Source organism: Nymphalis io, chromosome 18 (assembly GCF_905147045.1).
Source record: "Nymphalis io chromosome 18, ilAglIoxx1.1, whole genome shotgun sequence".
Lineage (NCBI taxonomy): Eukaryota > Metazoa > Arthropoda > Insecta > Lepidoptera > Nymphalidae > Nymphalis > Nymphalis io.
Window position 1 is genome coordinate 10,171,685 of NC_065905.1, and position 14,879 is coordinate 10,186,563.

Consider the following 14,879-nt stretch of genomic DNA (forward strand, 5'->3'; position numbering starts at 1 on the left):
TGATTTCATTAAAATTCTGCTACATGTTTATTCTACCAACCCGCATTGGAGCAGCGTGGTGGAATAAGCTCCATACCTTCTCAAAAGGGAAGAGGAGGCCTTAGCCCAGCAGTGGGACATTTGCAAGCTGTTACTGTAAATGTTTAGTAAAATTCGCTCACCTATCGCTAGTCTCAGCAGTGAATAGTCTGTTGCTGACAGATCCGACCAGAGACGGTACACAGACCGGATCGACTGTCAACGCAGCTTCGAGAGCCACACATAAGTTCCCAATCGCCGAGTCTCGAAGTTTCTCGAATGGAGTCGACTTCACGGGCGCCCCGGTTTCCGTTTGGTTTTCTTTGTTTTGCACTGTAATAAAAAATGAAAGTGACTTTAAAACCCAAATAGCTCGTAGCTGCTTCTTAGATCTAGCGACTATATTGTACGGAAAAAGGTACCCCTTTTGCTCCCTGGGAGGGGCAATAAAATTTTTGTTATTTTTTCTACAATTCTCACTAACAGCATAGAATTAGTCAGTTATATATTATTGAATATATTCATTCTACTTTTGTCATGTTTCAATGTTTTGTTTGTATGAGGCTACACCTTGAAAATTTGCATACAATACGAAAATTTAACACAGAAGATTAGCACTAAGAAACGATATTTAAAAATGTAACCCCTAAGATTAGTTATAAATGGGGTTAAATTTTGTATAAAAATCCTTAATTTTTGAAGAGCTGTGGAAATTGTTATTAAGCAATTTTGAATGATGACGCAAACGAAGCCGCTGTTAAAGCGCTGGACTTTTAAAAACAAAAAGGTAGTCAATCCTACCTGAGTTTTTGATGTGTTCTTTCCCAGTTTTTTCGAGTTCAAGTTTATGTAGTTTAAACAGTATCGGCGAGGGTGTAACTAAGAAATCTCGCAAACAGTATATCGACGTATTTGCTATCGTCGGAAACTTCGTCGCTAATTTACCGAGACCCTGGAATACATATTGGAATTATATGGAAGCCGAGATGGCCTAGTGGTTAGAACGCGTGAATCTTAACCGATGGGTTCAAACCCGGGCAAGCACCACTGAATTTTCATGTGCTTAATTTGTGTTTATAATTCATCTCTTGCTTGACAGTGAAGGAAAACATCGTGAGGAAACCTGCTTGGGTCTGATTTCATTGAAATTCTGCCACATGTGTATTCCACCAACCCGCATTGGAGCAGCGTGATGGAATAAGCTCCAAACCTTCTCCTCAAAAGGGAGAGGAGGCCTTAGCCCAGCAGTGGGACATTAACAGGTTGTTACTGGAATACTTATTAATTAATATGTAAATGATTAAGATAAACAAATTTTGTTGCAATATAATGGAATGAAATTAGAATGATCGTTTATGATCGTTTTGATTTGATCGAGTTGACAACATACAAATGTTGTTTAGCGGGTGATTAGGAAAACAATAACGTATCTTCTTCTTTCAAATGTCAAATCTATAATAAAAGAAAGAGATAGATCAATGTTTAACTAAACAGCCGCTAAGCAACGTTTATGAGTAAAGTCGCTAATTTCTTATTTAATTCGTTGTTAGAAATATGTCTAATAATGCAGACGGTAAATATTTTGTTTGTAACCTCTTATTGGTCTTTAGTTATACGTCGAGGGAAACTAACGTGGCAAATATTTGTGTTGACCATAAACATTTGTTAGGTTAAATATGAAATTAACATTTTGTCGTACTGACCACTTTGCTCTGAAATATCTCCTCTTTGGTTAAGAATTCCAAATTTAAATTTATAAATTCATTTAGCTGGTACATTTGAGTTTTGAAAACAGTCATACATTTGTTTTTTCCTCATTACTTTTTTCTTTGGCGTCGCTTATTACCGCACAATGGAAAACATGAAATATCGGTATATTTACGAGTAAGAGTTCTACCGTGGCACCAGTGCTGCAGAAACAGCTCGAAGGATTAATGATGTGTACGGCGCTGGTGTCGCAAAAGAAAGCACAGTACGTTTTTGGTTTCAACGTTTTCGTTCTGGAAATTTCGACCTTCAAAACCAACCCCGTGGACGGCCGGAAACCGAAGTGGAAAATGAAGAATTAAAGGCTATTGTGGAAGCGGATCCATCACAGAGCACTTCAGAGATAGCTGCAGGCTTCGGGGTAAGTGATAAAACTGTATTAATCCACTTGAAGCAAATCGGAAAAGTAAAAAAACTTGAACAATGGGTACCTCATGAATTGAGTGAATCGAACTTGCAAACACGCGTCGACTGCTGTGTTACTTTGCTCAACCGATACAATAATGAAGGGATTTTAAAAAGAATCATTACTTGTGATGAAAAGTGGATACTGTACGATAATCGGAAGCGCTCGTCGCAATGGCTGAACCCTGGAGACCCAGCTAAATCCTGCCCTAAACGAAAATTGACTCAGAAAAAGTTACTTGCGAGTGTTTGGTGGACTAGCGCCGGTGTCGTTCACTACAGCTTTCTAAAATCTGGCCAAACGATTACGGCAGATATCTATTGTCAACTGCAAACCATGAAGGAAGAACTAGCTGCTAAACAACCGAGATTGGTAAATCGCTCTAGGTCACTGCTGCTTCACGACAACGCTAGACCACACAACAAACAACCACTAAGTTAGATGAGCTACAATTGGAATGTCTGCGATCCACCGTACTCCCCGGACCTTGCTCGAGCAGATTACCATTCTTTCCGGAATTTGGACAACTTCTTACAAGGAAAAAAATTCAACTCCGATGCGGCAGTCCAAACCGCCTTTAAAAAGTTTATTGATTCTCGCCCCCATGGTTTTTTTAATAAAGGGATCAATGAACTACTTATGAGATGGCAAAAGTGCATAGATAACAACGGTGCATACTTTGATTAATTAAATATATTTTACAAAAAAAAATTGACTTTTATAACTCCCATACAAAACGCAAAGTAGTTTCATATGTAAGAACCTAATATTTTGCTCAGGATAATTTAAAATAAAAATTGATTGATTCTATTCAAGTCGGCCCCGATAAACACATAGGTATGTCATGTAACATAATCAATCCTTACTAGTATTATGATAAACAAACAGACTTGTTGATTTATATGTATGTTTGTTACGCTTTCAAGTCTTAGCTACTCAATCATCTTGAAGTTTTGCGTGAACCTTGTCAAGAATACTGACGCCAGTGTCCCAAACGCCCCCCCCCCCCCCGCCTCCATTACACACGGACGAAGCCGCGGACGGAATCTCCCGGCACTTGGGATACTTATATTATTGCATTGTGTAACAATCTTTATTTAATATATTTTATCGATATAAGATTTAAATAAATAATATGTATATTTTTATCGTTCAAGAAATAGTCTATAGTATGAATGACGTGTTTGTAATATAAATATTTGATTAGAGGAAGCGATATTTATATACAAAAATGCCACGCCAGGCTACACCTTTATAAGACAATGTTATTCCCTTCCATTTTAATAAGAATAGAATAGTAGTACTTACTTCAAGACAGACCATTAGCAATGGCATATGAGCCAGAATCAGTTTGTGATTGTGATTAGAATTTATTTTCTCCGTCAATCGTCCACATAATGAATCAGCGCCTAAAATAGAACGTTTAAAATAGATAAAAGATATGATAAAATATCTATCTATGCATGCAAGCTGTTGCAAAACATATTTACAACTAGAAAACTAAAATAAAAAAACACATTAAAATGTAGAGGTCTGTACTTTTTAGTAACGGATATATTTTCAAATGATATTCATAAATGTCTTCGTAGTATGGCATGAGAGATCTAAAAATTTTAATATTTAATGGAATGAAGAAACAATTTTTAAATATTGCTCTTTGCACCGCAAGGGTTAGTCAGGGGGAAAACTCTCAAACCTTATTCATAAGAATACCTATTGATATTGTTAGAGCATTTATTAGTGCTGGCACGTCATAGTCCTCATCCACTGTAAACCATTATAAAACCAAGAATTTAAATAGAAATAGAATAGAATACCAGAAATAATCAGATTAAATTAAAAAAAAATGAATATTAAAAAACAAGCTTCTATTGAACATTTGTAATGAATCGACTACACTTATTAATTTGTATTATTATCTGTATAGACTTTTGAATTATAATTTTACAATATTTAATTTAATGTTCGGTTTAAACCAGTTCCAACCGGTTTTAATTGCAAGATTCAAACCATACGTACGTATAAGGTGAAATTAAATAAAAGCTTGTAAAATAGCATTAATAAGAAAATATTATACAAGATGTACGTGTAATACATATACGTCACGTATTGGATATATTGAACTCTATGTTTGGTGACATAAGAGCGCATTTACCTGTTTCATCACCGATAGCCCAAACGAGCAAGTCGACACACGCGGAGTTCGCCATAACGTTCACTTTGAACTTGTTCACAGTCGCGAAGTTACTTTCTCTATCTTCTTTCTCTGATGCGTCGTGATGTCGGCTTTGTAGTTCGGTTTGACCACTCAAAAACAGGCATTTAACGAATTCCTGTCAACGTATTACAGTAATAAGGGCTGGGGTTTAAAATGTAGAGCATTTTAACACGGTCGGACTATCACAGCTAGCCTATTTAATTCGGACGACACATATATTTTTTATTAAAATGTTATTGGCGATTGGTCGATGCAGGGAGTTTACTATTGGTGTAAAAAACATGACAACACATTTATCGGAGTTGGCGCTAAATAAAATGAATGATTGTAAAATGAAATCCAGTAAATAACATTGATATGCCAAACATTTCTATACATACTTGGCACCGATCTCTTTTTACCTGTACCATATAAGCCCCCTGATGTTGAATGTACAGTAAAACAAAATTATGTAAAATTAAAACGGGATATAATTAATATATACCAAAAAAAAGTAGGAAAATTCTTGAAAAGCAATTGTTTCACCAATTTTATCTTTGTATCAAAGGCATTTTATCGTTATATACGTAATGAAATGATGAAATGAACCAAATCAGCTTAATTTATATACACAATACATATTTATTAAGGTAACAGTTTTTTTCATAATTTTCATAAATTTGATATTATTTTAATAAAATATCAACTACAGCAAACAAGTATAAGAAGTTTGTAGCCGGATGCTAACAAAAGAAAGAGAGAAATTCTTTTCGTTAGATTTTTTAGGTTAGGTTTTCGTGTAACTTTAACATGCCTAGAGCTTAAATGTATTAAACTTATAAGCATTAAAACGTATTTTGTGATTGAATATTGAAACAAGAACAGTAAATGAAATGCAAGGCCAGCAACTTACTTGTACATCTTTGGTAAAAGGTCCAGGTAAATCCTTTTGGTGTTGCAGTATATCTCGCAACAATGTCACCAGTACCAAATTCAGGGTTTCTGAAAATGATTTATACGGGAAAACCTGGAATAAAAATATATATATAAAAAATGTTAGTCACTTTCCGATACTTTGAACCTTGGTTAACGTTCGATGGGGAAAGGACAGTTTCAAGCTGATTTACCTGTATTTGACCGGAAGCAAATACATCCTCAGCCTCTTCATCCAAAAATGACAACAAATCTTTGGTTAGTAGCTTCTTTGCTAGCGATAATATCGATTGGAGATACGTCACGTAGAACTGTACACTGATTCGTTTCTCTGGCGACTCAGAATACCTCATATACGGAAACTGGTTGAAACTCGACCCAAATTTGTGGAAGAAATATGTAGTCGGGTCGTATGGGACGGAGCTGTAACTGTGTAAGGACCCCCGCTTTAATGTTCCATTCGCACTGTCTACTGTGTCACTACCATTTTCTACTATATTTTCTATATTAGGATTGAGGTTGCCTGATAAAGACCTTGGAATTATTGGGCGGAACTGGTTAAACTTTCTCTTCTTATCCAGAGTGGAATATTCGAAGCTCGGCTCGGGTTCTTTTGATTTTACAGGACTGCTCGGCTGCGGGAACAACCGGCACAATAGAGGAGGTTCTATCGTTGCATAACGCCCCATAGATCTGGCCAGTCCTATTAATATCGGTAGAGTGCTCTTACAGAGTTGGAGTTTCGATATTTTGTTATAATCACTGCTTTCGTGACAATTGATTATGGACTTTGTGAGGTTTGACATAAGTTCGATTTGCGCTGTCACGATTTCTTCACGCAATGCTGACTGCTTTGTCGCAACGTCTGACAGTAATGTATTTAAACAGAAGCTAAATTTTTCTGACATCGGTATACCTGGAAGTTAAGCATTACAAAATTTTATAACAACAATTAAAGATGGCAATGGCAATATTACATGTATAAAAACATGTTCTTAATATATTGTATACAATACATATACTTTGCATCATATTATTGGCAAGTTATCAAATAACAATACAATTGCCTAGCATTGTAGCGTATTAAAACGAAATTATGAATTGTATTGTATGAAGTAGTGATAAATTAGCTCGGGGACGTTTTTGCGTTTGTAATAGTGTAACACATACATTGCCTACATTCAGAACAAACTAGTTTGATTCTCGCATAAGTACCGCTAGAAGTATGATGCCATTTTGTTTTTTATTCTGTTCCTACTAATTAAGTAATTAGTTCAGTAAATAATTGAACGGAGGATATTGAAAAGTTGAAACAAAACAAAATGTTACAATGAATATGAATGTTAAACAGACAAAAAAATAAAAATAATAAAATAGACGGATGGCGTGACGGTAATTACAAAAAAAAATATGTTGTTCTATGTTTAAAAAGAAATATTTACGTCTGATAACGACAAAACGTGTTCAACAGTCCGTGTAATTGTTGGTTTTATTATAATAATATAAATACATATATAAACGCTAGGATGCGATGACACTGAAGTGAAAATTATTCATTTCCTTCCCCTCTTATGATTCTCGTTTTATTATATAAGCAAACTGGAGACACAATATTTTAATATTACTCCACCTTAGCTATAGTTAAACCATTGATACTTTTTTTTCGAGTAAAAATATAAATAAAATGTTTAAAATTGTTTGTGTAACGGTCTTAGCTCTAATGTTCGTTGGAAATGTAAGTTTTTAATATTACAATTTGAATCATTTATTTTTATTTTATATTTACTAATTGAACTTAGGGGTTAGGCATAGTGCATCCGACAATTGTAAAAGTGATTTCAAACTGCACTTTCGTCTTAACTACCTGTATATAATATAAAGCCGAGATGGCCTAGTGGTAAGAACGCGTGAATCTTAACCGATGATCGTGGGTTCAAACCCGGGCAAGCACCACTGAATTTTCATGTGCTTAATTTGTGATTATAATTCATCTCGTGCTTGACGGTGAAGGAAAACATCGTGAGGAAACCTGCATGTGTCTAATTTCACTGAAATTCTGCCACATGTGTATTCCACCAACCCGCATTGGAGCAGCGTGGTGGAATAAGCTCCAAACCTTCTCCTCAAAAGGGAGAGGAGGCCTTAGCCCAGCAGTGGGACATTAACAGGCTGTTACTGTTACTGTACTGTTACTGTTACCTGTATATAATAAATAAGGTTTCAGCAAACTTTTTCTATTGTTTGTTTTATTATTTAGCTTTAGTGTTATTAATAATTGGAAATAAAAGCAGACAAATTATATTCGTAATATAGAAACTCATTATATTATCTTAAAATTTTCAAAAATGTTTATGTTGGAATTTCAATCGCTTGTTCCATTAACTACGAAAATGTTTATCACCTGATAAATTGAATACATACGTCAGACAAGACTTTATAGCCCCAGCCTCACTATTATACGCTTCATATCATCTTTATATATTTTTATAATATAGATAGATGGGCGAGCACATAGACAACCTCATGGATAGTGGTCACTACCGCCCATAGAAATTGGTGAAGTAAGAAATATAACTATAACACTGCAAAAATTGCATTTAGCAGATTTAAGGCCGGTCATCGAATTATCGCTAATTCTCATTTGGTATGTTATTACTCGCATATTATTTTTACACCGACACAGCTACTTAACAAAACGCGTAGTAAATTATTGACTTTAATTCGACTATTCTACTCTGACGGTAACAACGAGAAAAAACATATTCCTATAAAATATATTTAAATATTTTCATTGTGAACGGGTTATAAGTACATTGGAAATACGAGTATAAAAACAATATTTAGGCTCCCATAGTTTGAAAACTCATTAAAGCCGCTTCGAATTATATTATTGTCTATAGGTAGAGATGACCACAAACAATTACGTGACCTATTTACAATTTGAGATTGAGATTAAAAATTATTTCTATTGCCAATATGATCTACTAATAAATAACTTTTTTTTACATTTCAGAGTCAACAGTATCCACAAGGAGGTGAGATATACATTATTAAACTATTTTTTATGATAAACGTAATCAGTGAACGGCCTCGGGGTAGATGGAAGTGATTAAAAATGTCTATAAATAATAATGAGACGACTATCTCCATTAATGAACGAACATAAGTTCATGATGATAAATCCAGTTTAACGATTGAAATCATATCATATCGGACAAAAAGTAACTTCTATGTTGACTTGACTATGAAATATACTAAGTTTATTAAAATCGATTCTATGACGCACACAGATATACATTTTATCCCAAATAAAACGATCCAATTCAGAAAAGTCTTTAATATTTAGAAGCGACATAAAAGAAGTTAATAATCTGGAAAAGCTTAATTGCAACAAGACGCTTTTTTTATTTAAACAGGTGGCGGTGGCGGTGACGCTGGCGGTAGTTTTGGAGGTATGTTGAAATTTTAAATTACTATAATACGAGCATTTTAGAGTAAAGACTACGAAAAATTACCACTAAAGGTGTTTTCTCAGCTGCTGGATATTAACATGAATCGTCTACCCGTTTGAAAGCGGGTGTACATACAAGGCAACGGCCTTGTCTGTTTTTTTTTATATGTCCGGGATGGCAAATGACTCTACTCCACCTGATGGTAAGTGGTAGTAGAGTCCAAACGCGACGACGGCCAGTACAGTCGGGAAGAATGTTCTGTACTAGCCGTCACCGCCTTGCCGGCCCGCAAGATGCCTGTTGTCTACTAATGCGGCAGTACTATAGCAGTGTGACACTTGCAACAAAATATGTGACATTCGTGTATACTTTTTTTACTGCGCATTATATGTTAATCTGTATTGTTAAAATTGTTCCAAATTGTATGTATATATACATACCTACTCAATTATCATCTTTATCTCGCAACTATTATTTAAGGTAAAATTAATAAATAAATATATATGAAGTTGTTTACAGTACAAAAGTACTTATATGAATAGATAAAAATAATGGATTTTGAATTGGTACACTTGTCTCGTGAGAATCACGCCTCATGGTATGGAAAACATCGTGAGAGACCAGCATGTAACAATGAAAATCTTCTACATCTATATATATACATGTGTGTGTATTTATATAAGCGAAATATCACTCATCACGAGATCTCCTAAACTATCCGTCCGATTGACTTGTAATTTGTCACAGTTACTGCCCCGACGTAAACGCTCACTAAGGACGGATTTTATGCTTTTTCTTCTTATCTACCCACCCATACGAAGTCGGGACAATAAGTTAATATAAGTATGTATCCCACCATACACATTAAAATAACATCGTAGGACAAGCTCCATGCCTTCTTAAAAGGAGTGACATTTACAAGCTACTAAATATCTATTCATATAAAAAATTCTTGTTTCTTAATATGAACATTTATTTTACTTTTAGGAGGATTTCAAGCTGGAGCTGGTGGGGGTTTCGGAGGTAATCATAAAACAACATACCGAATTTTAAACCAATAATTACATAAGCTCTTATTTTAATACAATATACTTATATTAAAAAAAAACAAGGTAAAGCGATGCTAATTACGTGTTATTTATACATTTTCTGTTGTTAATAAAAAAGATCTTATTCATTGCTGTGAAAATAACACTAAATTTTTTAGGAAAAAAAATCGATATTCTTTGTTATGTGATACGATACTCTTGCCATATTCTGCTATTTTCAGCTGGCGGGTCTGATGGTGGTCAAGCTAGTGGTGGCGTAAATGGTAAACATATTAGATTTATTTGTTTAAATAGATGAGTAAGGAATAAACTGTAATGTTTATTACGTGTTATGTTATGCTGGTTAAAACCTTTCTCAATAAATGGACTAACTGACGTTACTTAAAATAAAAACCTAATCAAAGATAATCAGATGATTCCATAGACAATTTACAAGTTCTTAACATTTAAATTAAATTACGCTTTTAGAGAACAGGGTAACGGAAAGGTCAATATTCATTATTAATGACATAAGCTTTTACTTGTGGTAGGGCTTTATGCAAGCTTGTCTGGGTAGGTACCAACCACTCATCGGATATTCTACCGCAAAACAGCAGTACTTGATATTGTTGTGATCCGGTTTGAAGGGCGAGTGAGCCAGTGTAATTACAGGCACAAGAGGCATAAAATCTTAGTTCCCAAGGTTGGTGGCGCATTGGCTATGTAAGCGATATGACATGATTATTGACATTTCTTACAATGCCAATGTCTAAGGGCATTGGTGACCACTTACTATCAGGTGGCCCATATGCTCGTCCACCTTCCTATTCTATAAAAAAAAGCTATCAGACGTTCTTATTCGATTTCATAGACCCTATTTATTTGAGATCGAGTATGTAATCTACAAAAAGTAAAAGATTTGGCGAACTTGGGAATGCTTTTGCGCTTACTTAATTCGAATAGGGGAAACCGAATTGTACGATACCGGGATCTGCAAGCTTATATCTAGCCCATAAACCAAGGAGGCAGTCTATTTATCAAATGTTATAATACACAATCTTACAATAGATTATAAGCCTAATCTAATAATTATTTTTTTACATTTAAAAATAATTGGCAAGGTGAAATAAAACTATTAGCTAAGACGTTTCACAATTGGTTTGACTAGCTGAACCAATATTTTTTTTATCATAATAGGTGGTGCAGGATTTAGTATAGGAGCTGGTGGTGGTGCAGGAGCTGGCGCTGGAGGCGGAAAGTAGGAACTTTACATCATACAGGACAGAGCTTCAGTTATAAATCAATGTAATTTTTTAATCGAAATTATATCAAGTATAAACATTTCAATAAAAACTAAAGAAATAGAATTTTAAATGGTTTAAACTATTGTTCTTTCGGAATATTAAATGATTACAAATATTTCTAGTTTTTAATTTACAAATAAAAATATATCTGTAACCTATACATATGAATGTGCCTAGTCTCTCTCTCTCTCGCCTAGTCTCAACGCAAGCTTTCTTTCCCGAGAAACCCCTATAAAGATTGGGCCAATCGTAAGGGCGTCAGGTTAGTAGGCGCTAACGATCCAGCGGCGCCCATCAAGAGACGCAGTGTACCGCAAGTTTTTGCCAGAATATACACCATATTCTGGCACTCTCGGTGTCAGATAGCCCAATATTAACCTCGACCCCGCTTCACGCGATCGGGTAAATAAGTTTTCCAACAAAAAACAAGTCAACACTCTAGGCTACTTTACAGCTGTAATGCTCACTAATATGTCCTACCACAGATCAAAGAAATCTTCTCATGTTACGAGAGATTTGAAGAATATTCTTACAAAGAGCTCCACAGAGGTTATTTATTTTAAATGATTATATTTAAACAGCCCTAGTATATAAAAAGGTAAACTTACGATCTCCATTCTTGATCCTACACATTGGTTCTTCGAATTGTGCATTCGTTAGACACTTGAGTACCTTCAGGAAGTATGGTAGTAACTTGTCTTGATGCTGAAGGCCACTTTGTAGGAAGTATAGCCCTAAAGCTATGCTGGCTTCTTGATTGCGTGGTGTCACAACAAACGATGAACTTACTTGCGGGCACAGCATGAATAATGTATTCACCTGAAAAATACAAACAGCTTTAAAGTATACTGGCTAATTATACCGGCTTTCCGTAAAATCTGTTCTTAGTGAGTGTCTACGTCAGGGAAGAAGTAACTGTGATAAATTTCAAGTAAATCAGGCGGATAGTTTAGAAGATCTTGTGATGATTGGTATTTCTCTTATATAATTAAATTTATAGCAAGTACATTTATGCCAATTGTTGCTAACCTTAAAGTAATACATAATTTAAGTTATTTAATTAATTTTAATTAACATTCTTGATACTATTCAAGTTAATGTTGTGACTCCAATAATTGCAAATACATTTAAACACTATCTACTAAACTCGTATCCTTTATGTGTGGTCCCTCAGGTGTACTCCGTTCTCCTTGCTAGTGAGTAAAGTAACGGGAGATAAGCCAACCCAGACATTTGTAGTGAGCGAGGGAGTTTTGACAAAAATGACATGATGATATATTAATGTAAAACTTCGCTTTTATTTTAATATGTACTTCTGTTGGAGTTTGTTATTTTTAAATAAACTAGATAAACACTAACAATGCACAATTTTCAATTACTAATATTCCTTTATCTTTTTTATACCAATTCTTTCTCTGTCCAAGCAGTTCGCCTATGGAATTCTTTACCACTCCACTTAAGACAATCTCAAACTATTAACACATTTAAAATCCGACTCAAGGCGTATCATTTATCTTTATAATTATCAGAGAGTGCTGTTTTATTATCTGCCGCACTTTATTGCTATTTATTATTACTATTATCATAATAACATTTTTTTTTTTTAGTTTAGTTTTATATATTATATATGTATGTTTATGTATATATTATTTATTTATATGTATGTATATTTAGCTATAGTACTATTTATATATATATATATTTACATTTATTTAAAAAATAAAAATTGAGATGATTAGTACACCTCCTTACCGCTTTATTTATTTATTTATTTCATGTCCATCACCCAAAGGTTGTCTGGAAGAGATAGCTCTTTTAGCAATAAGACCGCCTTTTGTATAAAATAGTTTTCGTTTCATTTGTGTTTGTGTTTAAAATGGTTCTGTAACTCTTTTGGTGTACAATAAAGCATATTCTATTCTATTCTATTCCTAATATACAATCAAATTCAGATGATACACATGTTTTATATCATGTGAATTGTGATTAAAGATTGTTTGGCTTTGAAAATGAGTCAGCACCAATGAGTTTCATGTTTCTAATTTGTTTATAATTCATGTGCTTGGTAGTGAAAAAAAACTTTGTAAAGATACCTATAGATAATCTACATGTGTCAAACAAAATTCTAAAACAAAATTCTATGGAATAAGTTTCAAGCCTTCTCTTCAAGAGAGAAGGCCTTTGCCTAGCGTTGGGGAAATTTACTGGTAGTAGTAATGGCCGACTTAAAAATTATTACTAGTAGTAGTATTAAGTATAGCTTAGTATCTAACTAACACTAAAGCTAATCTTGAGATTGGGGAAGATGCCCCGATGGTCAGAAGAAAACTAGCAAGTTTCTTACTGCTAAATGGACTATATACTATTGAGCATATAGTATTTTATATTATGTATACATACATTGCATATAGTATTTAAATACCTTAATAATAACAAATGTACCTTAAATAAATAATAATTATAAAACTCTATAGGGTCTTCTCGTCTTTTAATTTTTATATTTAAATAAGTTTTATTTAAATAAACTAGAGGCAGTTTATATTTCATCAAACCTTTCATACAAGTCTTCAATTAAAAGACTTATTATTATGCTATCTTTGTACAGTCAATATACTGCAGCCCTTTAATAATAAATAATAATAAATGTACACTTAACACTTGTATATAACAAAATTAGTATTTGCCTGTGAAAAAGCATGAACGTACTTTAATGTATATATGTTTTTCAATGCTTTTTTTCAAAAGCCTAGATATGAAAAGTTGTGAAAATGGCAACAATTATAATTCAGTGAAAAAACAATAATTAACTAATTATTAACGGGTTTTTAAATAGTTCGAAAACGGGGAAAGTTGACCCTGACCAAGACTGGGTGACGATAACACAGCTTATGTCACTGTTTACCTGATGAGGTCATAATCATAGAGGTTTGTCTCGAGTAAAATACACTAGTACTAGTCTAGTTGCAGATTACATATTTTATCGATATCCTAATGTAATAATATCCGTAACATATTCGATAGACGATTTCGTAATGCCAACAAATAATAAACAAGATAATATTTGATGTTTTGCAACCAACCTTCTCCCATGGTGTAGGATTTATACAGGACAGACATCTCGCCAAATGTTGGACTGTCTCCCTAAAGAATTCGTTTTCGTCCATCATTTTGTTTTATTTACTCACTGAATTAATCATTTTCTAATTAGGATATTAGAAAAACATTCGATCGACCGACTATCTGTCATAAGTCACTTTGCGATTTGACAGTTTGTCAATACTTAATGTCGCGTTTCGTTCCGCGGCAATAAGCTTTATACAGTTTCATCTAGTTTCATATTTAAAATAATTTCAAATTAAATGCAATATGTTTTATAAACAAGGAAGATTACATATTAAATACTAAATATTTACCAACATACAGAACGAAAAACTTAAAACTATATATATAGTTGATGACTACCCAAGAGATAATATTATAATTTGTAAAGGCTTTGTTTAAATAAAACTTATTGAAAATATTTTTATATAGAGGGAAAATACGTACATAAATATAGTTTGACACAATTGGGCAATATGTAATCAAATTAAAATTTACGTGTAATAATCAATCACGATTACAGATGATGCACGGCGATGCTTTGGGACACTTACTTGACTTTACTTTCGTTATGGTGTATTGATTATTATATATTATATTCGTTTATCATTAATCTGATTAAATTTTGCCCAAGGCTGGACATAGACCGCCAAGCAGCATTACTTAGCATTGTTA

The 14,879-nt window shown here is 33.7% G+C and overlaps 2 protein-coding genes across 6 annotated transcripts in view; one reads left to right on the forward strand and one right to left on the reverse strand.

The window, feature by feature from the left end:
- LOC126775412 (phosphatidylinositol 4-kinase alpha) overlaps window positions 1-14,346 on the reverse strand; it is a 52,779-nt gene extending 38,433 nt beyond the window's left edge. For 2 of the 5 annotated variants that reach the window (XM_050497307.1, XM_050497305.1), the window contains exons 1-9: window positions 14,186-14,346; window positions 11,714-11,924; window positions 5,516-6,237; window positions 5,302-5,415; window positions 4,347-4,524; window positions 3,905-3,958; window positions 3,500-3,600; window positions 820-970; window positions 162-351 (exon numbers count right to left, since the gene is read on the reverse strand). In XM_050497307.1, coding sequence (XP_050353264.1) covers window positions 162-351; window positions 820-970; window positions 3,500-3,600; window positions 3,905-3,958; window positions 4,347-4,524; window positions 5,302-5,415; window positions 5,516-6,237; window positions 11,714-11,924; window positions 14,186-14,272 — 1,808 coding nt within the window. In that variant the 5' untranslated portion in view covers window positions 14,273-14,346. The remainder of the gene's footprint in view (window positions 1-161; window positions 352-819; window positions 971-3,499; window positions 3,601-3,904; window positions 3,959-4,346; window positions 4,525-5,301; window positions 5,416-5,515; window positions 6,238-11,713; window positions 11,925-14,185) is intronic. The other 3 variants (XM_050497309.1, XM_050497308.1, XM_050497310.1) reach the window with 2 other exon arrangements.
- Window positions 6,868-11,192, forward strand: LOC126775499 (uncharacterized). Its single transcript, XM_050497478.1, has 6 exons — window positions 6,868-7,056; window positions 8,335-8,356; window positions 8,738-8,773; window positions 9,761-9,796; window positions 10,044-10,085; window positions 10,999-11,192. Exons 1-6 carry the CDS (start codon window positions 7,006-7,008, stop codon window positions 11,061-11,063), a joined length of 252 nt encoding a protein of 83 aa, XP_050353435.1. The 5' UTR covers window positions 6,868-7,005; the 3' UTR covers window positions 11,064-11,192.
- Window positions 14,347-14,879: the final 533 nt, after the last annotated feature.